This window comes from Octopus bimaculoides, chromosome 29, assembly GCF_046866305.1.
Source record: "Octopus bimaculoides isolate indiv1 chromosome 29, ASM4686630v1, whole genome shotgun sequence".
Lineage (NCBI taxonomy): Eukaryota > Metazoa > Mollusca > Cephalopoda > Octopoda > Octopodidae > Octopus > Octopus bimaculoides.
In genome coordinates this window covers 8,704,010-8,731,509 of record NC_142956.1, presented here as the reverse complement: position 1 = coordinate 8,731,509, position 27,500 = coordinate 8,704,010, and the positions used below count along the sequence as shown (strand labels likewise).

The 27,500-nt window shown below is 39.6% G+C and overlaps 2 protein-coding genes across 3 annotated transcripts in view; one reads left to right on the top strand and one right to left on the bottom strand.

Annotated features, from left to right (window-relative positions):
- Nucleotides 1-5,821, bottom strand: part of LOC106882336 (uncharacterized) — a 78,234-nt gene extending 72,413 nt beyond the window's left edge. For both annotated transcript variants that reach the window (XM_089345520.1, XM_089345522.1), the window contains exon 1: nt 5,599-5,821. The gene's annotated coding sequence lies outside the window, so the exon portion shown is untranslated. The remainder of the gene's footprint in view (nt 1-5,598) is intronic.
- Nucleotides 3,584-27,500, top strand: part of LOC106868300 (uncharacterized) — a 24,281-nt gene continuing 364 nt past the window's right edge. Inside the window, exons 1-6 of the mRNA XM_014913488.3 lie at nt 3,584-4,525; nt 7,635-7,767; nt 10,809-11,050; nt 14,870-15,002; nt 21,821-22,687; nt 25,261-27,500. The exon at nt 25,261-27,500 is cut by the window's right edge and continues 364 nt beyond it. Coding sequence (XP_014768974.2) covers nt 7,692-7,767; nt 10,809-11,050; nt 14,870-15,002; nt 21,821-22,687; nt 25,261-26,927 — 2,985 coding nt within the window. The 5' untranslated portion in view covers nt 3,584-4,525; nt 7,635-7,691 and the 3' untranslated portion in view covers nt 26,928-27,500. The remainder of the gene's footprint in view (nt 4,526-7,634; nt 7,768-10,808; nt 11,051-14,869; nt 15,003-21,820; nt 22,688-25,260) is intronic.

The following is a 27,500-nucleotide window of genomic DNA, read 5'->3' as shown; positions in this document are numbered from 1 at the left end:
GGCCGTTGTACAAATAAAAGTATGTATGTGAGTGATACATGTGTGTGTGTATGTGAGTTATTACAGCAGATAGAAAGAGTCAGTAAATAACACGTGAGCATTTTATACCAGTTCTTGTGTACCCAATAGTATGAGTCTGTATGTGAAAGGAGGGGAGGCTGAGTGTGGCAGAGCTGATCACTAGTTGTGATGTCGTGGCATCGATGCCGGGCCGTGATTCTTGTTATACAGATGTTCGTCGCTGGCTGAGATCTCTTGTCTGTTTATTTATCGTGGTGAAGCTAAGTCACCTAACAGAATCGAAGAGAGGGATGTGCCGCGGTGGTTTGGATTGGTGTACATAGTAAGTCGTGTAGACGCTGGTGGAGAAAAGGCTGCTTGGTAGTAATCGTAGAATCGTGTTGCTGATGTGGCGACGGCGGTGGTCATCGTTGGCTGGACGAAGCTGTTGAAGTGGTCGCTGGCTGATTGTTGCTGCTGCTGTCGTGTGGTACACGGAACAGCTCTCAAAGAGAAACTGGACCGAGACAAATTTGCTCTATTTAAGGCGTTAAGGGGGCTCCCAGACGGTGATAGAAAAACACTATCACGTGACCTTATTAAGGGCTGTGATTGGTCAGTTTGCGTTCTGGCGGGAACGGTTCGAAGAAGTTGCTGATTCGAATAATGATCAGTCACGTGATGACAAGGAATGGGTTCTCTGCTACGCTCGCGTGTGTTTATATTTAAATGAGAAGAATGGCGATAGCAGTTTTGTATCTAGTGACGGTAGGTAGTTTCACTACATATATATATATATATATATATATATATATATGTGCAACTGCTCTCACCCATACATATCACATGACCAAACCAGCACAGTCTTCTCTCTTGCACAGAACATCTGATGCTTCTTGCATCCAAATTTCCTCTTTAATCATTTACACTCTGTCGTGTGTGCACACTTACATTATGAATCCTACGGAGCATACTAGCTTCATTTCTTTCAAGCCTTTGCAAGTCTTCTGTAGTCAAAGCCAATGTTTCATTGCCATGTAACAGCTGTATGCACACAGGCATCATACAATCTGCCTTTCACTCTGAGGAACAGGCCCTTAGTTACCAACAAAGGTAGGAGCTCTCTGAACTTTGCTTAACCTGTCCTTATTCTAGCAACTACACTTTCAGAACTTCCTCCTCCACTACTAACTTGGTTAACCTCCGCAAGCATTTGAGGGAGTCTATTGCTTGTGTATTATTAGTGCTTATTGTACCCACACACAAAGACTATTTTCTCTGTTAACCTTCCTGTGATATTGCTATACCTCTTCTGGGTACAAAGTAAGGAGTTTCCACCAACACCCTTCTTACATACCAAGCAGCACCTTCTCTCTGAAGGGACTTGTGATTTGTCTGTTTTCTTACTTACTAGGACTCTTGTTTTTGCTAAATTAACTCTAAGGACCTTAAATTTCAGGCCTTGTTTCCACGCTTGAAATTTCTTCTCTTGGTCAGGTAGTGATTCAGCTATAAGAACAAGGTCACCAGTGTAGAGGAGCTTCCAGGGGCAGCCAGTCTTGAATTCCTCAGCCACAAATTTGGTCAGTGGCCCTCAATATGTTATCCTGGGGGAACCTCCAGTTGTCCTCCATGTCACTACATTCTCCTCTTTTTTTGTCAAAAGCTTCAAGTAACATGTCTCTAAATCTATGACCATGCAGAGGATCCTTAAGCTTCCAGATCTTTCTGTTCAACACTGGTTGTCTTCTTGGCAGCTTTTTAGCCTTGATTCTAAAGTCAATAATAACGAACCTATGTTGAAGGGTGTATTCTTCACCTGGGAAAGTTTTGGCATATCTTTCATGTTTTCTGGTAAAAATGTAGTCAATCTGACTAGTATGCCCACCAGACTGGTAGGTGAACAGGTAACTGGCAGATTTCCTGAAGTTAGTATTGCAGATCATAAGGTCATTTGCATCACAGAACTCCTGCAGCCTAGTTACACGGACCAAATCCATTGCCACCATGCATGCCATGGAAGCCACTTGGATGTTGCCCAACATGCCCATTGAAGTCACCAGCCACAAACGGAAGGTCACTGTCATTTGTCGATCAGGTAGTCTGCAAAAGGGTGTCATAAAACCAGTCTTTCTGTTCATCAGGTAGTCCCAGTTGAGGGGTGTAAGCTGAGATAATGGTTGCTGTTCCATTTTTCAAAACTAATCTAAGTCTTCTATCACGCACTCAGACTACCTCAATAACCCATTCTCAGTAAGAAGTATGCCCACACCACCAGCTCCATCATTGTTCCTTTCCCCAAAGATTTTATACCTATGCTCTTTATCTGTGAGGAAATCTCATACTAAGAAAAAAGGATAATTAATTTTGGATATTTATTTGTTTAGAGTGCTTTTATCTTGTTTCAGTGATGTATCAGCAAACGAGATGAAAGAGCTAAATAAATAATTATCCAAAATCCAGACTACCTCCTATTAATATATAAGATCTGTACACCACTTCAACCAACCAAACTACACACACACACACACACACACACATTCAGCCTATCGGTTAAGATCAAAGTTCGTGTGTGTGTGTGACTTCGTATGTACGGATATACGTCATTGTCTATTTAGGTCACCGTTAATTTGGCTTAACCCAAATATTCTACGTGTGGGTGGGGACGGCTATGTTATTTATATGGTGTCTATGTAAACAACAAAACTCGACAATAAGGGTCAACTTCCATATGTTTACCTAGGCCGCTAAGAACAACAGTCAAATCACCCTTACTGTCTTAATAAAAAGGAAGGACGCATCACATTAATTTTCTAACAATTTAAAATAAAACATTTGAACAACAAATTCCGGTATATTCGCAATCTACGCAATCTGAAAGGTATTTGTTGAAAATTTCATTAAAAAATACAGAATACGTGCAGGTGTGGCTGTGGTAAGAAGTTAGCTTCCCAACCACATGGTTCTGGGTTCAGTCCCACTGCGTGGCACCGAGGACAAGTCTTCGGCATAACTACAGGGTTTTACCCCCCAGACTTTGGGAGGTCATAACTTCTACTATAGCCTTGGGCCAACCAAAGCTTTGTGAGTGGATTTAGTAGACGGAAACTGAAGAAGCCCGTCGTATGTGTATGTGTGTGCGTGTGTGTGTTTGTGTTCCCTACCATCGCTTGACAACCTGTGTCGGTGTGTTTACGGACGGTAACTTAGCGGTTCGGCAAAGAAACTGATTGAAAGAAAAAGAAAAGTGTAAACTCTGGGGTCGATTCATTCGACGAAAAAAATATTGAAGGCGGTGCCCCAGCATGGCCACTGTCTAATGACTGAAACAAGTAAAAGAAAAGATAAAAAGATTTTTCAGAAAGTTATGAGGAAACAAAGTCGACGGGCTGGGCGCACTTGTGTAGTCATGCTGGCGCCTCTACGTGGCAGAAATAACACTTAAATCTCCTGAAATAGAAATAACACCCTAAATAATCTCCTTAAAATGACCCTTGACTTCTTAAATAAGGAAGGACTCGTGAAATTTCGAGTTTTCAACAATTTCAAAATATTCTTTTCTTCTCTAGGCACAAGGCCCTAAATTTTTGTGGGAGGGGCCAGTCAATTAGATCGACCCCGGTACGCAATTTATCGACTCCGAAAGGATGAAAGGCAAAGTCGACCTCGGAGGAATTTGAACTCAGATCGTAAAGACAGACGAAATATCGCTAAGTATTTCGCCCGGTGTGCTAACGTTTCTGCCAGCTCGCCGCCTTACAATTTTAAAATATTGCTCCAGCGTGGGTGTCTTTAGGTAGTGGCTCAACGGTGTAGAAATAACAGCTGAACATCCTTCAAATCATACGTTGTTGTCTTTGAAAAGCGGGAGGAATGGCCTCGGTTGGAACACTCTTTGATTATAAAGTTTATTTAACCAGGACCGACACGGGACAACACAATGACGGATAAGAGTTGTAGTGGTGGTGGTCTTGGTGGTAGTAGTAGTGGTGGTGATGGTGCTGTTGTTGCACGACAGGTGAATGTGGGAAAAAAATGTTCGCCTTCCCTTAGAAAGTCACACAACACTACCACCACCTTAAAATCTATTGTTATTTTTATTTCTCATTTCCTCTCGCGTGTATAATCAATCTGTTTGCCTGACTGTCCGCATGTCTACCTGTTACGATCTACCTTGATATTTATATATTTATACTTATTTAATTATTGATATTTTTTACCTGTTCAAAATGGCGGCCGACTGTTTCAAATGTCCGAAGTGCCAGAGTGAAGAAAGAAGCTCCTGGTTTGATCAGTCATTAACGCTTCACTAATTATCGTTATTTCTTATTTTTTTTAATTAATTAATACTCACAACTTACCGTCGTCCGTCATCATCTCCATCATCGTTGTAATAGAGGTTGAAGAAGAAGAAGAGGAAGTGAAAAAGAAAAACAACGAAACACAACGGTTGTTGGGGACATACTGGAGAAGTAATTACCAACCACCAACAGGAACATCTTTACCATAGATTGTGTTCAGAAAAGTGAGTTGAGTTCGTTTTTGTATTTGGTTTCCAAAACTTTTGATATGAACTCGTGTGTTGAAACAAACTTTGTGTCTAGGGGCAGTCATTACACCAATAATATTCTTTTATATTCCAGGCACGAGGCCTGAAATTTTGGGGGAGGGGGCCAGTCGATTAGATCGACTTTAGTACGTAACTGGTACTTAATTTATCGACCTCGAAAGGATGAAAGGCGAAGTCAATCTCGGCTGAATTTGAACACAGAACATAAAGACAGACGAAATTCCGCTTAGCATTTCACCGCCATATTACACTAATAACATTATTGGCATAATGACTCTCCCAAGACATAAACTTAGTTATACTATCTATCTATCTGTCTGTCTGTCTCTCTGCCTATCTATCTGTCTGTCTGTCTGTCTCTCTGCTTATCTATCTATCTGTCTCTCTCTCTGCCTGCCTATCTATCTATCTATCTGTTTGTCTATCACTGCCTATCTAACTATCTGTCTCTCTGCCTATTTATCTATCTATCTTTCTATCTATCTATCTGTCTCTCTGCCTATCTATCTATCTATCTATCTATCTATCTATCTGTCTCTCTGCCTATCTATCTATCTATCTATCTATCTATCTATCTATCTATCTGTCTGTCTGTCTCTCTGCCTATCTATCTATCTGTCACTCTGTCTATCTATCTGTCTCTCTGCCTATCTGTCTACCTACCCACATACCTACCTGTTTACCTACTTATAAACCAAGATTCACACACGAACAAGTTATACACAAGCACAAACACGTTAGCACATAAACTTAAGACGTATTTTATACTTTGACAGTTGTTTGTGTGTGTGTATATATATATATATATATATATATATATATATATTTTTTTTTAAATAACGTCGACCACTAACGTGGACAATTAATGCGCTAGAAATAGATCACATTTTGTGTCTATTAAGACCTAAAAAGTTCTCAACATGAAATATAGCAGCATACCAAAAACGTGAGCGGGCAAGACATTTAAAATCACCTAAAAAAAATCATTATTAAACAGGAACCAGGTTTCGGATTTAACAAATTCTTACCATTTGTCTATTCCTCATCAGCCTGATTTGTAATGTAGCAGCAATTTTCAGAATCGTATACATAGTTGCCCACCGCCATGGGTGCGCGTGCATATGGTTCTGCTAATTACAGCTTAATGGTAAAGTTCAAAAGTCTTCGTTTTGGCGCGCTAATTCCAGGAATATATCCGCAGAAACTATTTACTGCGTCGAATATATTCAGAATGAGAACATGAGTAATGTGTAAATATTATTATAAGATCTGGTAATTAGTCATATATTAATATATTAATTAATATCGATTAATTATCAGGGGGCCAGCACATTTAAAGAATCAAAGAGATTCAGAAATATTATCTGCAATCTAAGGGGATTAAGGTACATTTTAAAATCTCCCCTGAAATCGTGAAACAGAAAGGCATGCAATACAAACAAAAATATTTTTAAAATAATGAAAACAGATGAGGCCAAATGAAATGAACAGGTATAGAAACAGAAAAAAACAAAACACACACAATGTGATGTGGTTCAAAAGAACTTGGACATTATTCTCTGGTTGAGTTGATAGAGTTGGTAAATGCTGAAATAGTTATGACGTACAACTGACTGCTGATGAAGGAATTAAACCAAAACAACAACTATAGCCACTAATACTAACTGCTATATTATACATTAGATAATTTAGTCCTGGATCCACTATTGGTCTGTTGGATCAAGACTGTCCTGGGGCTGAACTGCAAATGTTACTGCAACAACTATAACAACATCATCTCAACTCAATGCAGATATTTCCACTATTTCTTTTATTTGTAATTTTTGGATTTTATTTCATTTAGTAAAGAAATTTTTTGGGGGGGGGTTAAGAATTTAAAAACTTTGAGAGAACTTGAAGTAGATAAAGCTATAAATAGTGGTGTTTAAATATTGGGTTAAAAAATCCTTTGGATAAAAAAAGTCAAATATTATCCATAGCACTTAAACTCTCATCTGTAAACATGATAGATCTTCTACCATTAAACCAAAGTGATCTTCCAAATTTTTGTATCCATCTTAGCACTTTTATCCTCTCCAGTGAGAATACTGGTACTCAATTGGATACAACGATGCGAGTTCCAGTTGAGCCAATCAACAGAACAGCCTGCTCATGAAATTAACATGCAAATGGCTGAGGATACCACAGTCACATGTACCCATAACATAGTTCTTAGGAAGAGATAATATGACAAGGCTGGGCATTTAAAATACAGGTACAACTCATTTTTACCAGCTGAGTGGATAGAAACAATGTGAAATAAAGTGTCTTGCTCAAGGGCACAATGCACTGCTGGGAATGGAACTCATGACTTTACAACTGTGAACCAACTACCCTAACTACTGAGCCACATGCCTTCAGACCAGTGGGAATAGCATGTTGTTAAAACAGATGATGAATCTATAATAACATGTTTAAATTGAGTTGAAAAACCTTTTGGAGAGAAAAAGTTGAAGACTGTCAGGTTTGAAATTCTCTTTCCATTTTATTTATTCTTACCACAAAAAATTGTATGTGTTGAGGTCAGGAGAATTTAGAAACTGAGAGAGGACATGAAATAATTACTTTTTTAAATAACAGCATGTAAATATTGGGTTAAAAACAACATACAATTCTCACTGATAAGAATTAAATTTCTGAAATGGAGAGAGAATTTCTAAAGATTGCTTTAGTCCAACGGTACAACACCTGTCATGTACACAGGAGATGTGGGTTCTTTGTATGCAAAAGAGATTTTCAATCCAATATTTAAACATCATTAAAAATGAATTATTTCAAGTTCTCTCAAAAGTTTATAAAATTCTTGATATCAACAACATACAATTTTCACTGATAGGAATAAAGTTTCTAAAATGGATAGAGAATTTTTCAGGATTGCTTTGGAACATTGGTAGAATGCCTGTCATGAGTACAGGAGATGTGAGTTCAAGTCCCATTAGCAGTCTTCAAATTTTTCTATCCAAAGGGGCTTTTTTAACCCAATATTTATATGTCACTTTTTTTTGCAATCTTATTTTCTTTTCAGTTATTTCTTTGAAACAGACCATATTATTCTAAATTCAACAAATAATTCTAAACAGCGATGACTCAGATTACAAGCTTCATTGGAATATTGTGCTGTTTGTTCTTCCTGCCAACAGTTTTACCAGTCACAATATGTGAGTAATTTAATTACTTGTTTGGATTTTTTCAAACTTTCTGTACAACAGGCATGGTTGTGTGGTAAGAATTTTACTTTAGAACAAGGATAGCAGGATTCCTAAGCAGATGCTCTATGGAGAACTTGTGAATGGAAGGAGACTCCGGCAGAAACCAAGGCTGCGCTTTAAGGACTGTGTCAAGTCCTCATTAAAGGCCTGTGATATGCAGGACACTGACTGGGAGAACAATGCCTGTCATCACCACAGATGGAGGAAACAGGTTAAGGAGGGGATCAACACTTTTGAGAGAGCACGTATCCAGCATGAAGAATTTATGCGAGCTGCGAGAAAGTGCACGGCTCGTATAGTGGATGGGGAAAGCTTAATCTGCAATGTTTGTGGTTGTGTATGCTTATCAAGAGCAGGGCTCATTAGCCACCAATGGAGCCATAAATGTAAGTTAGTACTAGAGCGCAGAATGTTCCTGAAGGTCGGCAATGGTCTTCCTTGGTCACGAGTGGACGGCCATCATGTATGTATGTATGTCTAAGTGTGTCACTAGTGGAGCCACAAGTGTAAAGTATAATCTTGTCTGAGTGCAGAATCTTCTCGAAAGCTGGTGATGGTCTTCATCAGTCATGAATGGACAACCAACATCAGTATGTGTGTGCCTTTGTGTTTATGTATGTCTCCCACCAACTTACTAATTCAACAAAACAAAACAGTAGAATAAGTAGCAGGCTTTAAAGATAAATATTGGGGTTGATTTGTTCGACTAAACCAGCATGGCCTCATTTCAGTGATTGAAACAATTCAAAAGATAAAAACTAAACTAATCTCTGAACATAGCACTACATCTTATGAGGGTTCACAGTGAGAACCAATAAGTTATTTGCTATATTTGTGATATTGAGAAAAGTGACAAGCGAGAGTTGAACTTGACAGAGAGAAAATATCACAGGCTGATTTGCCTAAAAAAAAACTGGAATTTTTGAAATTTTTCCTAATGTATATGTATATGTGTGTGTGTGTTGGTGCCATGTAAAAGTGGCCATATCAGTGTGATGTAAAAGCACCCATGCTAGTGCCACATGAAAGCACCCATGCTGGTGTCATGTAAAAGCCCCTATGCTAGAGCCATGTAAGTGCATCCATTGCTGATTCCATATAAGGACACCTGTGCCAGTGTCATGTAAAAGCACCCATGTTGGTGCCATGTAAAAGCATCCATCTCGGTGCCACATAAAAGTGACCATGTCAGTACCCCATAAAAGGACTCAGGCAATCCTAGAAACCATGCCAAAACAGACAAATGGAGGAGCCTGGGCAGTTCTCCATCTTGCCAGCTATTGTCAAGCCGTCCAACCCATGCCAGCATGGAAAATGGATGTTGAATGGCGATGATGATGATATAATAAGAGAAAATAACATGTGTATAACTTGTTATACATGTTTATTCCACCTGTTACATGTTTTAGTAACAAGTTATGCACATGTTTTTTCTTGTTCTTATTGCTATGACTGTGAGATTTGAACATGATTAACATTAGAGCTGAAACCTATGAGATTCAATTGTCATGCATTGAGCTGATCCAATCGTACCTATATATATAATTCAGGTAGCATTTCATCTGATGACATAAGGTAATAGGTACATGGAATTACTGCACATAGTGGACATGCTGTCTAAAACTCCAACGTGAACAGCAACTAAAAGCAACTAGCTTCATTATGAAAATTGGCTTTAGGCAGTGTTTCAATCAAGCAGGTACACATATAACACGGTGTAACAATAAAAAAAAAAATTGGGGGGGGGGGCTTTGGTCAGTGAGTATTATTGCGTATTTGTTTCTATCTAGAAATCAAATGGAAACTATTCCCTTCAAACTTTGCTTTTGTCTCCTGGACATCAATGTCGTGAAGCTGACCTATTTTCCATTACATTTCAGAAAGGTTCACTGCTGAGTTGCTGAAGCAGAAATATCACTTTAGCAAATATTCTGCCCAATACCACAGATTTGTTTGAGCTTAACCACTTGAGCATGTCCCTTTGTGGCTGACAATATGTGCATCTCTCATCATGAGCATTTATAATTATAATAGAAGATGGAATGAACAGGCTTCACAACACTGTTTCTGTACATTAACCTTCCAGCTTCTAGGCAGCTACTGAAAGTTTGTTAAGTCTTTGTGCCCTTTGGTTGGGCGAAAGTATTCATGTGTATTCCTCCGCTGCTAGCTTTCAAAGGGCAGAGGAATGCAATGCAGTCCCAGTGTGTTGTTACGCAGGGGTGAAATAGTTCGACTGCCCTGATACAGTTCAATGTGCTTTGTGAGAATCACATGGACCCAGTGCTATAACTGAACATTTCCATCAATTTCAAAACATTCTTTCATGATGGGTTCCTTCAGATGATTTATATCTGTGACTTTCCTTAAGTACCCCTCCTTCAGGATAACCCTTTTCTAAGGTATGCTGAAGTCAAAGGGAGCCCATTCCACAAGAATTTCCCATGTTTCCAGGCCGCTCTGTATCGTTTACCTTTTACTTGTTTTAGTCATTAGACTGTAGCCATGCTGGGGCACTGCCTTGAAAGACTTTTAGTCAAATGAGTCAACCCCCAGCACTTATTATTCTTTTGCAAAGCCTGTTACTTATTGTATCTGTCTCTTTTGTTGAACCACTAAGTTACAGGGACATAAACTTGCCAACACCAATTGTCAAGTGGCAGTGGGGGACAAACACACACACACACACACACACATACACACACATATGTATATATGTATACGACAAGCTTCTTTCAGCTTCCATCTACCAAATCCACTCACAAGGCTCTGGTTAGCCTGAAGTTCTAGTAGAAGACGTTTGCCCAAAGTGCCACACAGTGGGACTGAACCCAGAACCATATAGTTCAGGAGTAAACTTCTTACCACATGGCCATGTCTATGCCTATATATATATACATATTGTTTTTTTTTTCTTTCATTCTTCAAAAACTGTCCACACAACTTCATCTTCAAATACAACTCTGACTTCTGTCTCGGTTCATCATCAGACAATATGGATGAGCCCAGTACCTGCGATCAGAAGGTGAAGGTGTATGAAACGCCAATCATCGTTAATGCTAGAAAATCAACAGTCACACCATCAAATCCTCGCCAGTATTGTGACCTCTACCTGGAAGCCAGCTCCACAGACAATGCCTACAGACTACAGATCATCATCAAGAGTGTGGCCATCAAAGACTCTGCATTTCATCTCAGGATCATAGATGGTACCAAAAATGGCAACCTTCTAGTAAGTTCTGTTTGACTCCTATAGTTTTTTTCTCTGTCAGCACCACTTCCTCTGCATCCTCCTCCTCCTCCATAATTGTTTGTATGTATCTATAGAGTAACACAAAGGGAGGAATTTCGATTACCCCATGTGATGAGTTGTAATGCAAAAAATATATATAAAAAAATAAAAGAAGGGAAAGTTTTAATATTTTTTTAAATATATTTTATAATGTGTTTGTTGACTGGTTTCAGTTTTGCTAATCATGACACTGAAATTATTGTAATTTTAAGAAAATACAAAATTACAATAATTTCAATGTCATGATTAGCAAAAGCGAAACTGGTCGACAAAGACAATACAAAATATATTAGAAAATATGTTAAAACTATGTAAAGTGTTTGCATTTTCCTTCTTTTATTTTATATATATATTTTTGCATTTTATATATATTATCCAAAGTGTACAGTATTATATTTCCATTACTGCCAATCTTACCAATGGGGTGCCATTCTATTACTTATTTTGATTTTATGTGTGTGTGTGTGTGTGTATATATATGTATATGTGTGAGTATATGTATGTGTGTGTGTGTGTGTATATATGTATGTGTCTATATATGTATTGTGTGTATATATATGTATTGTGTGTATATATATGTATATGTGTGTGTATATATATATGTGTGTATGTATATGTGTATGTGTGTATAAATATATAGGTGTATATGCATATGTAAGTATATATATAAATGTATATATTTGTGTGTATGTGCATACATATAGCAGATGCAGGAGTGTCTGTGTGCTAAGAAGTTTACTTTCCAATCACATGATTTTAGATTCAGCTAGCTTTGATGCCCTCTTCCTCTGTCAGGGTGTTACATTTTTTATCATTGATGACGTCACTACATGGAGTCCACTTCCTCTTTCTACTCAATTCCTTCACCAAACGAAAAGCAGACTTGATGTCACCTTTCTGTGACGCATCTTCCGCCTCCAGACATATCTCTTCCTGATGGTTCCTCTTGTCTTCTAGTGCCTGTCCGTTGTACTGCTTGTCAACTTCTCTCCATTTCTGATGGTTTCCACTTACTTATGCTTTCCTCCTTCTTCTTGCGACCTCTAGTGTGTCGTCTGATGGCCACGGCCTCTTCAGAGTCCGTCTTTTGGGAATATTCCTCTCCACAACTTCCTTTGTGATGTTGACCATTTTCTCCCAAAGTAAGTCTGATCTCCACTCTCCGTTATCGTATGATTGGAGAAGTGGTAGAAATCTATTCTGCATCTCGACACTGAAAGCCTCCGGGATCTTTGTGACGTCGTACCGTGTTGTTTCCGTCTGCTTTTGCCGTGACCTCATCCGGATCTTAATCGTTGCACACAGCAATTGATGATCGCTTCCGCAGTCTGCCCCTGGTCGTGTCCTTACATTCTTGAGTGCCGACCTCCATCGTCCTTGAATCATGATGTAGTCAATCTGGTTTCGAAACCAGTCTCCTGGACTGGTCCAAGTGTACAACCTTCTCAGGGGATGCTGGAAGATGGTGTTACCGATGTCTAGGTTGTTGGTGATACAAAGGTCAACCAGACCCTGTCCTCTTACATTCCTCTCCCCCAACCCGTGTTGGCCCACACTCGAACTGTTGGTAATGCTCTTCCTCACCTTGGCATTCCAATCTCCCATCAAGATAATGACGTCTGTCCGTGGAACATTGTCCAGTGTCTGCTGAACAACATCATAGAAATCCGGCATTTCTTCTTCACTTGCTTCGCTCGTTGGTGCGTAAACCTGGATGAGTGTAGTGTTTAGAGGGTGACACCTCAGCCGTATGGTGACAATTCTGTCATTGACTGGATTGTATCCCATGACTGATGGGGTCACCTCTCTGGACGTCACAAATCCCACTCCATTACATCGACCAGTCTCCCTTCCTGTGAAGAAGACCATGTCTCCACTCTGCGCTATGAATCTTCCCTGACCGTTCCACCAATGTTCCGACAGCCCAAGGACATTCACTCCGCATCTCTTCATCTCAGATGTTATCACGTTTAGCTTCCCCCATGATGAGTCCTCTGACATTCCATGTGGCAATGATTCCATGTGGCAATGATCCACTCCTTTATCATCATCATCATCATCGTTTAACGTCTGCTTTCCATGCTAGCATGGGTTGGACGATTTGACTGAGGATTGGTGAACCAGATGGCTACACTCCAATCTGATTTGGCAGAGTTTCTACAGCTGGATGCCCTTCCTAACGCCAACCACTCCGAGAGTGTAGTGGGTGTTTTTATGTGCCACCGGCACGAAGGCCAGTCAGGCGGTACTGGCAACGGTCACGCTCAAAATGGTGTCTTTTACATGCCACCTGCACGGGAGCCAGTCCAGCAGCACTGGCAACGATCTCGCTCAAATGTCCTTACACATGCCATCGGCACAAGTGTCAGGGCACAGGTGCCATCCATAGGTGAATACCCCTCTTTTTCACACTTGGACCGTCGGGAGGAAGGTGTCCAGTACTTGGGTTTAACCCACCTCTGTCATCACCTGATTGACTAGATGTACTTGGAGAAGCATAAAACCTCTTCCGCGGTGGCATTTGACACATCTTCAGGCCCGCGGGTCTCACCTTTCAATGTGATATCTGGCAATCTAAGTGTTTTTAAATTTCATTATTTTCTTTGACCTGGGCAATGCCAGGTATTTCTGCTAGTGTGTGTGTGTGTGTGTGTGTGGAATAATAAAGAAAAAGTTCTTGGCACAGTATTATATATATTTGAAAGAATGAGTAGAGATGGCTTTTTTTGAAGGAATAATTTTTTATTTAATCTTAATAATAATGTTTACAGTGAGTTATTCTGATATTAGTTTCAAGCTTTCAAGTAACTGTTTCCAAACTGAATAATGTATGTTTTACTGGTTGCTTAAACAGGAAAAGATTTTTTCTTACAAGTATACATACAAAAAAATAGACACAAAAAGGAGAAAAGAATATAAAAATTTTTTTTTAATATTTCTCTTTTCTGTGTATATATTTTTTTTTTTTGTATGTATACTTGTAAGAAAAAATCTTTTCCTGTTTAAGCATACATTTTTCAGTTTGGAAACAACTACTTGAAAGCTTGAAACTAATATCAGAGTAACTCACTGTAAACATTATTATTAAGATTAAATAAAAAATTATTCCTTCAAAAAAAGCCATCTCTACTCATTCTTTCAAATATATATATTTATGTGTGTGTTGTATTCTTGAGCAAGACACTTTATTTCACATTGCTCTAGTTCACTCAACTGTAGAAATGAATTGCAACATCACTGGTGCCACTGTATTGACCTTCATCTTTCCCTTGGATAACATCAGTGGCATGAAGAGGGGAGACCGGTATGCATGGGTGACTGCTGGTCTTCCATATACAACCTTGCCTGGAATGAGGTCTTTATATGTGTGTGTGTGTGTGTGTGTGTGTGTGTCTGTGTCTGTGAAGGCATATCGTTCGGTGATTTGAGCATTGGGCTTACAATCATGAGTTTGAGAGTTCAATTCCCAGACCAGGCTATGTGTTGTGTTCTTGAACGAGACACTTTATTTCATGTTGCTCCAGTTGAGTTGTGACATCACTGGTGCCAAGCTGTATCGGCCCCTTTGCCTCTCCCATGGACAGCATCAGTAGTTTACATGGGAAACTGCTGGTCTTTCATAAACAACCTTGTGCCTTGGAGGGGAACTTTCTAGGTGTAATCAAATGCTCATTTGTGATCAAAAGCCATCTTTACCTTTTTTTTTTTTTTTTTTTATATATCTTGATTTTGTTTTATTTTTGTTTTCTTTTTCTTCAGAGGCAGCTGGGACACGGCTCCAAGACAACTGACATGATTGTCACCAAATCTAGCTCTGCTGTTCTTTCGTTGTATCGACCTAAAATACAATACTATACAGAGAATGATTTTTCTTTGGAGATAAAGGGATACCGTAAGTAACAGGCCATTATGTTGTTTATGTCCTTCTCATCATCACCATCATCAACATCGTTGTCATCAGTATCATCATCATCAGTAATATCATTATCATCATCATCAGCAGCAGCATCAACATCATCATCATCATCAACATCCTCATCGTCATCTCCTCCATTGTCATCAACATCATCATCATTGTTATTATTGGAGAGCAGCAGCAGCATTTCGTCTATCTTTATGCTCTGAGTGCAAATTCCACCAAGATTGACTTTGCCTTTTGTCTTTTCGGGGTCGGTGAATTAAGTACCAGTGAAACACTGGGGTCAATGTAATCGACTTGTCCCCTCCCACAAAAATTTCAGGCCTTGTGCTTTTAGTAGAAAGAATTATTATCAGTGGTGGGCACAGCTAACCAAAAAGTTAGCTTCACTCACTGCTAACCCCCTAATTAAAAAGGCTTGTTATGACACTTTTGAAAATAGTGACACGACTTTGATAGGTGACGTGTTGTAGATAGGGTGGGGGGTGAATAACCAAGATGAGGGATGAAATGATGGTCAGAATTTGATAAGTTCAGAACTTAAGGTTTGTTAATTTGTTATTTTATTAAAGACTGCAGTTTTGGCTGTGCAGACTTAATCATGAGTGGAAAATATATATATATATAAAGATAAATTAATATATATATACCATATATTATATATTATGACATTTATTTCAGTCAGCTATTATACATTTTATTACATTAAGAAAATAATTATTTCATAAATAATTAAATTAAATTAAGAAAATATGAAGTGCACCATAATAATGATTTTATAAACTTCTATAATTTTAATTTATAAAATACCTTGTGAGATACTGCTCCAGCTGGCCAAGATCATCCTGCTCAGGGTGCAGGGGGACATCGATGTCTTGCTGGGGTTCAGCATCTAGATCAGGCTGACAAGGGTGGGGGACTTCACTACAAGCAGTGCTAGAATGTTGTCAACAAACAGGTCTACAATCCTTCTGTCCACCATAGACTGATGGACACCAATGCCAGTTTGGGTAAACACGTCGCCAGTGCTGAGCTGGTGTGCTTTCTTTATTCATGATTGTGGTGACTGGCCACTGGCACTGCTACCTGAGGATTGCCTGTGTTTCCCATGAGCCAGCTTTGATCCTGTCCTCAAACTAGATGGCATGCGCTGGGTGTTTCCTCCTGACATGCGACTTCAAGATGTAGAGGCTTACTGCTTGACCCTTGATGGTGGTCTCTTTGGGCTGGAAGTACAGGATTTTGGCATTCCTCTTATTCCTTGTCATAAGAAAAAAGTAGTCCTCCAGGTGGGGCCACGAGATCTGAGACTCCTGGTTCTCAGCATGAGTGACGTCTGCTTCATGCACAGCTATTGCAGATTCCTCAACAGGCCTTTTATCCCTCAGGCTGAACAAAAATGTTTTCACCTTCTTCATCATTATCATCATTTAACGTCCATTATCCATGTTGCCATGGGTTGAATGGTTTGACCAGGGCTGATAAGCTGGAAGGTTGCACTAGACTCCAGTCTTTTTTGGCATGGTTTTCTACAGCTGGATGCCCTTCCTAATGCCAACCATTCTGAGAGTGTAGTGGGTACTTTTACATGCCACCAGTATGGGTGCCATTTGTGTGACACCAGTATCTGTCAGGATTGCAATTTTGCTATTTCAAGGGTCTTTTCAAGCACAACATAATGCCAAAGGTCTCAGTCATTGCCTCTGTGAGGTCCAACACTCAAAAGGAACTCAGCCACTTTGACTCTGTGAGGGCCAATGCTCAAAAGGAACTCAGCCACTTTGACTCTGTGAGGGCCAATGCTTGAAAGGTGCTCTTTACATGCCACCGGTATGGGTGCCAGTTACGTGACACCAACATCAGCCATGACTATGATTTCACTTGGCTTGACCGGTCTTCCCAAGCACAGCATATCAAAGATCATGCTTCACCACTTTGTCCCATGTCTTCCTGGGTCTACCTCTAGCATGGGTTCCCTCCACAGTTACAGATCAGCTGTCCTCATCCATACACATCACATGACCATATCAGCACAGTCGTTTCTCTTGCACACCACATCTGACTCCTCTTGTGCCTAGTTTTTCTCTCAAGATGTTTACTCTCTTTTAAGCATGCATACTGACATTGCACATCCTGTGAAGCATACCAGCTCCATTTCTTTCAAGCCCGCGCATATCCTGGGCTGTCACAGCCCATGTTTCACTGCTGTGTGGCATGGCTGTTCACACACAGGCATCTTACAATCTGCCTTTCACTCTGAGAGAGAGAGGCCCTTTGTTGCCAGCAGAGGTAGGCACTCTCTGAACTTTGCCCAGCCTAATCTTATTCTCACAGCTATGCTTTCAGAGCATCCACCTCCACTACTAACTTGGTTACCTAGATAATGGAAACTATCTACTACTTCTAGCTTGTTCCCCTGTTAGTTGATGGGGTCTATCTTCTGCACATTTTCAGTGTTTACTGTATCTGTACATCTTCCACATACAAAAGCTAGTTTCCTTGTTAACTTTCCTCTGATATTGCTGCACCTTTTATGTGTCCAAAGCTAACACTGGGTGCATCTTATGGAGTTTCTCTCTATACCTTTTCTACAGAACGAGCAGGGCTATCTACCTGAAGGGATTTGTGATTTGTCTACCTTCCCACTTACTAAGACTTTGGTTTTTACTAGGTTAACTCAAAAGCCCTTCAATTCTAGACCTTGCTTCCATACCTGGAATTTGTTCTGATAGTGATTCAGCTATAAGAGCAAGGTCATCAGCATAGAGGAGCTCCCAGGGGCAGCCTGTCTTAAATTCCTCTGTTATTGCCTGGAGGGCTATAATGAACAAGAGGGGCTGGGCACCAATCCTTGGTGAACACCTACTTGTACCCGGAATTCTTTGCTGTACTCATTGCCAACCCTCACCTTACTGGTAGCATCCCTGTACATAGCTTGTACAGCTCCTACTAACTACAACCAGATAAGGGATCGGGGGAACCCTGTGAAAGGCTTTCTCCAAGTCAACAAAGGCTAAATACAGAGGTTTATCTTTGGTTATGAGTTTAAAAAGGCCTGTCACAAAGGAACAATTAGAACTGTAATCAACAGTGAACATTGGATATGTATTAAGTGTGATTGTGTTCTGTTGTCAAAAGCAGGATACAAGAATCATATGAAGTGACATGAAAATGTAATGCCCAAATAAGTAATGATCTTGGACACCAACTGCCTCTTATGATTTGTGTCAATGTCATAAAACTTGTAAGACAATATGTGGACTTAAAAGACATCTGCTGGTTCACAAAAGAATTCCTTCAAAATCAAATTCCAAAGGGCAAAGATATATAAGAAACTTGAACAATATCTGTCATTTGTGTTTTAAACTCTGTCACTCAGCAGCTGGTCTTAAAAGTCATTTAAGGACTCATTAACAGAGTGATTGTGCTGTGTGATGGGATGGCTATCATCTGTCAAGATGAAGTAATCATCATATTTATTTATACATACATACATGCATGTGTGGCTCTGTGGTAAGATGTTTGTTTCCCAATCACATGGCTCTGAGTTGAGTCCCACTGCATGACACCTTAAGCAGGTATCTTCTACTATAGGTTCAAGCCAACAAAAGCCTTGTGAGTGGATTTGGTAGATGGAAACTGAAAGAAGCCCATCGTGTATATACATATGTGTGTGTATGTGTCTGTCTGTGTTTGTTCCCCACCACTGCTTAACAGTTCATAACTTAACAGTTCAGCAAAAAAAACTGATAGAATAAGTACCAGGCTTTCAAAAAAAATAAATAAGTACTGCGGTTGATTCATTCAGTTGGAAATTCAAGGTGCTGCCACAGTTAAATAAATGAAACATGTGAAAGATTAAAAAAATACACTGTATATACTAAATACACTCTGTATACTGTGGATATCATCATCATCATCATCTTCAAGACCCATTAACTGAAAGTATCTCGAGTGATGCAGCCCAGTGATTGGCTGCAGTCAATCATTGGACTGCACCACTCGAGATTCTTTCAAACCAACCATCACTTCTGCTCTCTGTTCTCTTTCATGTCAAGCAGATTCGCTTTGCTGTCACCTGTCCAGTCCTTAATGTTGTCAAACTAGGATTTTCTCTGCCTGCTTCTCTTCCTCCCTCCCTCAACTGTGCCCTAAAAAATAGTCTTGGACAGGGAGTCGTGGCAGGCTACATGACCAAAATCAGGCAGGCTTTTGTACTTTTACCTGCACAAGGAATGGTTCCTGTCTGCCAACGCATTCGGTGACTTGCTGCCTGACAAAGCTGATGATTTTGTACTGTGTGTGTGTGCAATGCATAGCAGCTTTCTGAAGAACTTGTGCTCAAATGACTGGATTCTTTACACACTGTATATTATAAATATATACTCTATATACTTGATATATATACACACACGCACATATACATATCTTTTACATTTTAGTTGGTTCAGTCATTATGCTGGGGTCCCACCTTGAAGAATATTTAGTCAAATGAATCAACCCGTCATTATGAGGGTTTGCTCAGTCTGAAGGCTATAGACCCTTGCCCAAGCTGCAATGCAATGGGACTGAACCTGGAACCATGTAGTTGAGAAACAAGATTCTTACTTCACAGTCATGCTTGCACCTACATGCTAAATACTAATTGTTGATGCCGTATTTCATTAAAATTTATAAACTTTTGAAAAAACATAGAATAATTCCTTTTTTGGAATTGGCTGTCAAAGTACATATAAATCTGTAAATAATAGCATGGAAATATTGGTTTAAAATGTTGGCACAAGGCCAGCAATTTCAAGGGAGAGGCTAAGTCAATTACATCAGCCCCAATGCTCAACTGGTACATATTTTATCAACCCCAAGGCAAAGTCAACCTCACCAGATTTTGAACTAGGAATATGAAGACAGACAAAATACTGCAAAGCATTTTTCCCTGCATGCTAACAATTCTGCCAGTCTACTACTTTACTTTATAACATGTTATATTGGGTTGAAAGACCCTTTTGGGATAGAAAAGGTTGAAGGCTGTTGTCATATCTACATGGGAGTGCAGTACATGTCCCACAAGCAACCTTTGACTTTTCAATCCAAAAGGGGTTTTCAAGCCAATATATATCAGGTTGTTCTGAAAATAATGGCCAATTTCAGAAACATAATTTTATTCTGGAAAAATTAGCAATAGAAGCGTATTGATTAGTGAAAGTATGAACCGTGAACATCTATGCATCTCTGCCATTGATCAGTAAGATTATTTATGCCTCGTTAATAACAACTTATTGGCTTTGAGGCTAAGAAATCTTTGAAAGCTGATTCCATCTATGGTTTGGACCTAAAAGTTTTATCCCTTAAAAACGTGTTTGAATGCTTAAAAAAATGGTAGTCAGTGTGTGAAAGATCAGGGGAATATGGAGGATGTGGTAAAGTCTCATATCTCAAGTCTGTGAGTTTCAGCAGCGTCATTCTTGCAACATGTGGCTTTGCATTATCATGGAGCAAAATTGGGCCACACCGATTCACCAATGCAGGCCTCATTGTTTGCAAGTGAGCATGCATTTCAGTGAACTGATTGCAGTAAACTTCTGCTGTAATGCTCTGATTGGCTTCCAGAAAGTTGTAATGGACAACACCAATTGCAGACCACCAGACAATCGCCATAATCTTTTGCTGATGCAACTTTGGCTTTGGTAAATTTTCAGGAGACTCATCATGATCAAGCCATTGACCTGATTGTCTACAGTTATCATAAAGGACCTACTTTCGATCACAAGTGACTATTTGGTCAAGAAAAGGAGCATTGGTGTTTTGCAGAAAGAGCATCGAGCACACTTCAAAATGCCAAACTTTTTGATTTTCACTGAGCTTATGCAGTTCCCATTTATCAAGCTTTTTCACCTTGCCAATCTTCTGCAGATTGTGTGAGACAGTTGCAATACTGACACCAAGTGCCTGAGACATTTCTCTGACACTTTGACATCAGTCTTTTTTTTCTTCGAACAATTGCTTTCAATTGTTCATTGTCAAGACTGCATGACTGTCCTCTGCCTTCTTCATCTTAAAGGCTCTCATCACCACTATGGAATTTCTGAAACCACCTTCGTACTGTGCAATCACTTGTGGACCCCTCTCCCCATGCTCTGTGGAGATTGGCAGCTGTTTGTGGGGTATTGTGCCCAAGCTTGAACTCATGCAAGAAAAGTAATGCCTATGCTTCAAGAATGTTTTCTGTCTGAAATAAGTAGAAAATTATTGAAAAGCATACATCAATTATTAAGTATGTCGAAATTCATTTAAAATATAATTAAAATACTATGATAAAATTGTGTTTCAAAATACAACACTTAGAGCAGGCATTATTTTCAGAACAGCCTAATACATGCTATTATTTATGAGCAATGGTTCTCAACCCTTTTTTACCTATGGACCCCTTTGTTTACTATTTTATTCTGGTGTCCCCTCCCCCTACTCTATAGCCATTTAATGTTTACAAACTAGTTTCATAGAAACTTCTTTCAAAATTCCTATTTTGTTTTTCACACATTAACTTGTGTTGGTTGAACTATGTAAAACATCAGAGCAAGAAACCTAGCTGTTTCTTGCAATAAATCTCTCTGAAGCAAAGCTTTGTAAAGAAGTCTTTAAAATACTACTGTAGATCTCCAATTTCCTATTTTGCTAGCATGGACCCCAGATGAGAACCACTGATTTAGAATGTTTGTGTGGTTATTATTAAATATGTTTATTTAATTTTAATTAATTAGCTATTTTTAATTAATAAATGTTTCTATTGACAGGAGATCCTGATGAACCTGAAGCCGTGTTTGGAGGGTCACGGTTGGCTCCTGGTGCCATCATTGGCATTATTATTGCTGTGCTTCTACTCATAGCCTTTGCCTTTGCACTCTGCTACATGTATAATACAGGAATACTAACAGGCAAGCGGCGCCAACATCACAGCTCCAAGAACCTGACTAAAGTACCACTAAATACCAATGGATCGACGGTAAGCGTGGTAACTGCTGGGTCAGAGTCAGTTTTGGGACAGGAAAAGACAAATGCACAAATCAGAAGTGATGGGGGAGGGCAAGTGAACCGTGCATTCAATACCCTTGTGTTGAATTCCATGTTGGCAACGTCTCAGGGCAAGGGGAGGTCAGATGGAGAAGGCAGTGGTAGCTTGGGCTGGAGTATTAGTAGAGGTAGCAGTATGAATATTGCTGACAGGCCAGCTTTAAACCCGCCTCATACTACTGGCAAGCAATACAATAAACATCAAAGCTCAGGGGAACAGGAACCATATGCTGAGTACCTGGAACCAGTGAGCCATAGACGTTCTGGACGGCTGAACACCGTGACCTTTGACACAAAGCCAAGTCACTTTGAACAAAACTTTAGTGGAGGTCTCTCACAACAACAACAAAGCCCTCATGGTTCACACAGAGGGTCAGGGTCTAGGTCACGCCCTGACACTGACCGGCACAGCGGACGAAGCATGACATCATACAATGAGATACAACAGCTGCCTGACTTGTTTGTCAATGACCCAGAGAGCAAAGCCCAACACTCACAGAAGTCGCGGTCCCCACGGGGTTCCGGTAGAGACCAGTCACCAAAGCGACGAACTCCTTCCTACCGCTACACTCCTTCCACTGAGAACAACAGTAAGTTGAGTCACATTTTTCTTCTTGTTACATTCATTTATATACATGCCTGCATATATATATATTCATATATATATATATGTTGTTATGTTTGGGGATGGTCATACTTTCACCAATAAACCACATGCCTTATATACTTGGTCTTCACTTTAGTTTTATTATTATTCATATTTTACTGTCCTTTGTCTGAAATCTTTCATAATCCTCAGACAGTAACCTCTTCAGCAACACTCCAACCTTACAGAAAGGTAGAGACACATGGAATGGAGGGTCACAGAACAAAAGATTTCGGGCAAAGGGCACTAAAATGAGAATTATGATAGGGTGGAAGTGACAAACAAGTATATAGTGTGTGTAGCTAATTGGCAAAAATATGACCATCCCCAAATATATAACATATTTATATATAAGTGTGTGTGTGTATATATATATATATATGTATATATATATATATATATATATATATATATATATATATATATATATATCTATATCTATATATATATATATATCTATATCTATATATATATATATATCTATATCTATATATATATATATATCTATATCTATATATATATATATCTATATATATATCTAAATTTTGTATGACTCTATTATTCTTTCTATTCTTTCCTTCTTTCTATCAGCCCTTTCACGCTTCCTTCGTTCATTCCACTCTTCGTTCTTTTGTTCCCCTTCTCTCACATTTCCTGGCCTTCTCTTCATGCTCACTTTCCCTCCTCTTTCACTTCACTGTGTCTCTTTCATTTTTTTTTTCTTGTCCCTCCTTATTTCTACTGTCCCTCTGCCTCTACCTCTCTCTCTTCTCTCCCCCCATGTGACCGGTGTTCGGCCAAGCCTGACCTTTCTTTCTTGGTTCGGCCGTTATCCGTGCAACATCTATATTCCTCTCTGTGCCTGTGAAATCTTGTATCCCTGCCATAAGACTTTACTTCCACACACGCCAGCCTAATTTACTTCGTCCTTAGTCAAAAGACACCTGTTGTTATGTCCTGTTTTTTTGTATTTGTGTAACATTCTGTTTTTTTTTTTCGTTTTTTTTTTATATACATTTGCTGCTTTCTTCCAAGGAATCTAATGCTCTTAGCTTAGTTTTTCCTTAGTGCTGGCCAGATTGGAGCAATCTCGAGTATAACCAGCCGAAATTGCAAAGATAATCTGGAACTCGACTGAGGAAAGAAAACTCCGAATAACCCGTCCTTGTTTTCTTTGTATCATCTGTCTGGATGTTTTGCGTTCTTGTCCCATCTTTGTATTTTTATATATATATATATATATATATATATATATATATGTATATGTTTGTGTGTCTGTTGTCCTCCCCTCCATCGCTTAACTACCGATGTTGGTGTGTTTACGTTCCCTTAACTCAGCAGTTCAGCAAAAAAGACCGATAGAATAAGTACTAAGCTTACAAAGAATAAGTCCTGGGGTTGATTTGTTTGATTAAAGGCGGTGCTCCAGCATGGCTAGAGTCAAATGACTGAAACATATAAAGGAATAAAAGAATATATATATGTTTGTTTGGATATATATACGTATATATATATATATATATATATATGTGTGTGTGTGTGTGTGTGTGTGTATGTATGTATGTATGTATGTATGTATATATATATATATATATATGTCTGTGTGTTAATATCAAACAGGAAGAATAAGTGCTCAACACCACATCAGTGGATAAATATTATTTATTTGTGTGTTAACTAGGCTATCATTGGTTTCATGTTATTGAGGTATATTACTTAACAATTATCAAGCCTATTGGGGGAATGATAATCATTAAGAGCTATATTTCTCCCTCTCTCTCTCCCTCCCTGTCTTCCTCCCTTTCTCACTCCCTCTCTCTCTCTCTCTCTCTCTTTCTCTCTCTCCCTTTCTCACTCCCTCTCTTTTGCATCTACCAAATTGAAGACAAATTCCGAATTCCTCAACCTACCACAGCACTAAAATCTTTTTATTTCTCTTGTTGGTCAGTAAGTTTTATTTCCGCTTTGCTTCTCTTCAGAAACCAAAGGAAATCACTGATTTGCTCTTGTTACTTAGACATCAATGTTTTGAAACTGACCTAATTTTCTATACATTTCAGACGGATTCTGTGAGTTGCTGAAGCACAAATCCCATTATAGCAAATATTCTATTCAACACCACAGATTTGCTTGCTTGTCACTTGCTTGACTATAATCACTTGAGCGTGTCCCTTTCTGACTGACAGTATGTGCATCTCTGAGCAAGTACAGTGTTGGGGGAGCATTATAGCCATGTGTTGATAGGGATTCTTTGGGGTTTAAATAAATGTAACAAAAGCTTCATACTTTGTAGGGGTCAGCAAATAGGAAATAACAGTTGCTCCCCCAAGGACAGAAATTGTGTTACACAGCATTATTTATGGTTTTTCTATTATTTTTTTCTTTATATCCAGCAATTTTGAGGGGATAATGTTTGCTGATGTCATTGACCCCTCTAATTACTGGTCCCTTACTTTTTCACTCCTATTCATCTTTTCTATTTATATGTTTTTCTTTTCTTTTCTTGTCTTTTAACAGAAAGTTCCATAGAACCAGCAAAGAGAACTGGGGTCCAACAACAAGATGATGACCCCTTGTCACAGATGAACAAAAATTCCAAACACAGGTCCAGTCATAATCAAAGCCCCACAACAAATGGTCCACAGACAGATAATGTGGCCTATGCACAAATACAACATAAGGCACCATCAGCTCAGTCAAGGGATCGCAATTCCACTGCAAAACATCACAACCAAAGCGAAAACAAGATCTCAGAGGATGAGGTTCCATCACAGGGTAACAACACCAATCGAGTTAGTATAACTGAAGAAGAACTTCAGGAAGAGATCCAAAAACGGCAGGAACAAAAACAAGAAAGGGAGAAACATCAGTCAAAGAATGGTTCTAATAGAGGAAGAAGTAGAGAGAGACAGGATGGTAGACGGTATGGGGAAGATGAAGAAGATGAAAATGATTTGGAAGTCAAGCACTTCCACACACTTGCTGAAAATGGTAACTCAAACAGCGTCGGCAATTCCTTTGACTTTGAAACAGAAGATGAGGAGCCACGACAGATGACCAACCCTGTTGTTAACAATGCCTACATTAAAAAGTCCATGCAGGACCCCATGCTGGCAGCAACAGAGAAATCACAAACAAAACCATCTGGAAGACGAGATTCACATTCACAGTTTCAAGCCGATGATGATGATGATGATGTTCATTCTCGCCCTGTCCATCCGCATTTTGGTATTCCAGACCTTGTCCAGAATTCATCGCATCAGGACCAGAGTGATCCCTATTACAGTGGATTCCCAACAGCGTTCAGTGAGATAATGTCTCGAACTGTCAATCCTGATCCAAATAAATCATTTGCGTATGGATACCATTCGCATTCGGACCCACACCGTGAAGACTCGGTCAGTGGAAAAGCAGCATGGTACATGGAATCGACACCAACCAAATCTGGACCAATCAATACAACAGCATTTTTCATGCAGACTTCACAACCCTCACAGAGGAATGAAGACTCATCTCAACACACCAATACACCACCTAGTGCATTTCGGACAGTGAATGGCATGGGTGGAAATAGGCTGCCCCCAGAATACACTTCTACTCCAGCTGATCCTTATGCACCTGCCGCATCTTCTTCCCCAAAGGGTGGCCGTGGCCAGAGGGGCGAAGTAGTAAAACCGAAACCAAGATCTCGAAAGAGTTTGCCAAATAGATCTGGATCACCACCCAGGAGATTTCCAATGTCAGTCCCTGACCCCCATGCTATCGATGGAATATCAGCAATTGAACCAGGCCAACGGTCAGCAATGGTACGGTCAGGATTTGACCCAACAACTGGTTGCCAAACATCTCAGGTGATGTGGGCTGAGAAGGTTCCAGACCCAACAGACCCTGGCCCCAGCGACAACCCAAGCATAACAAGAAAAACAATCAATAGAATTACGACACGCAGCACCTATGACCAGCTGCCAGACAACCCTTTCCCACTGCTTGCGCAAATGCATGCTGACCCATCAGAGCCCTCATTCCTGTCCCCATCTGGCAGTTTCCAAGGAGGCATCGGACTCTTGCCTCGTCCAGAGGAGATATCTTTCTACACCCAGAATGGTGTTGGCACAGCAGCCCCCGTCATACACGAAGCACCCAACCAGAGCCAGTACATCAAAGACAAAATCAGTTATGCTTGACCAAAACAGCAACAACAGCTAACCACAGCAATGGTTGACCAACAATAGAGCCTTCAACATAGGCACTTGAGCTGCTAGATATGACATCCAAACAGCCCTCAAATTAAGGACACATTGGATAATGAGGTCTGGTTTAAGATATATTCCAAAAGAAACAGGATGGTCACAGCAGGAATGTTTTTGACCTAGGGCTAAACACTAACAACTGTAGCCGCTAATACTAACTACTGTGTATAGTAGTACATTAGATAATGTAGTTTTAGGTACACTTTGGCTGAATGAAAGCTACAACCAGGAATTACTTGGGGGCTTAACAACAACAAAACCACTAATACTAACTTCTATATTATACATTTGATGATGTAGTCCAAGATATATTATGTCTAAATAAGAGGGGATGGTCACAGCTGGAACATCTTTCATCATCAGTCAATTGGACCATGGAACAACTATAACCACTAATACCTAACTACTATATTATACATTTGATGATGTAGTCCAAGATATATTATGTCTAAATAAGAGGGGATGGTCATTGTAGCTGGAACATCTTTGATCATTGGTTTGTTGAAT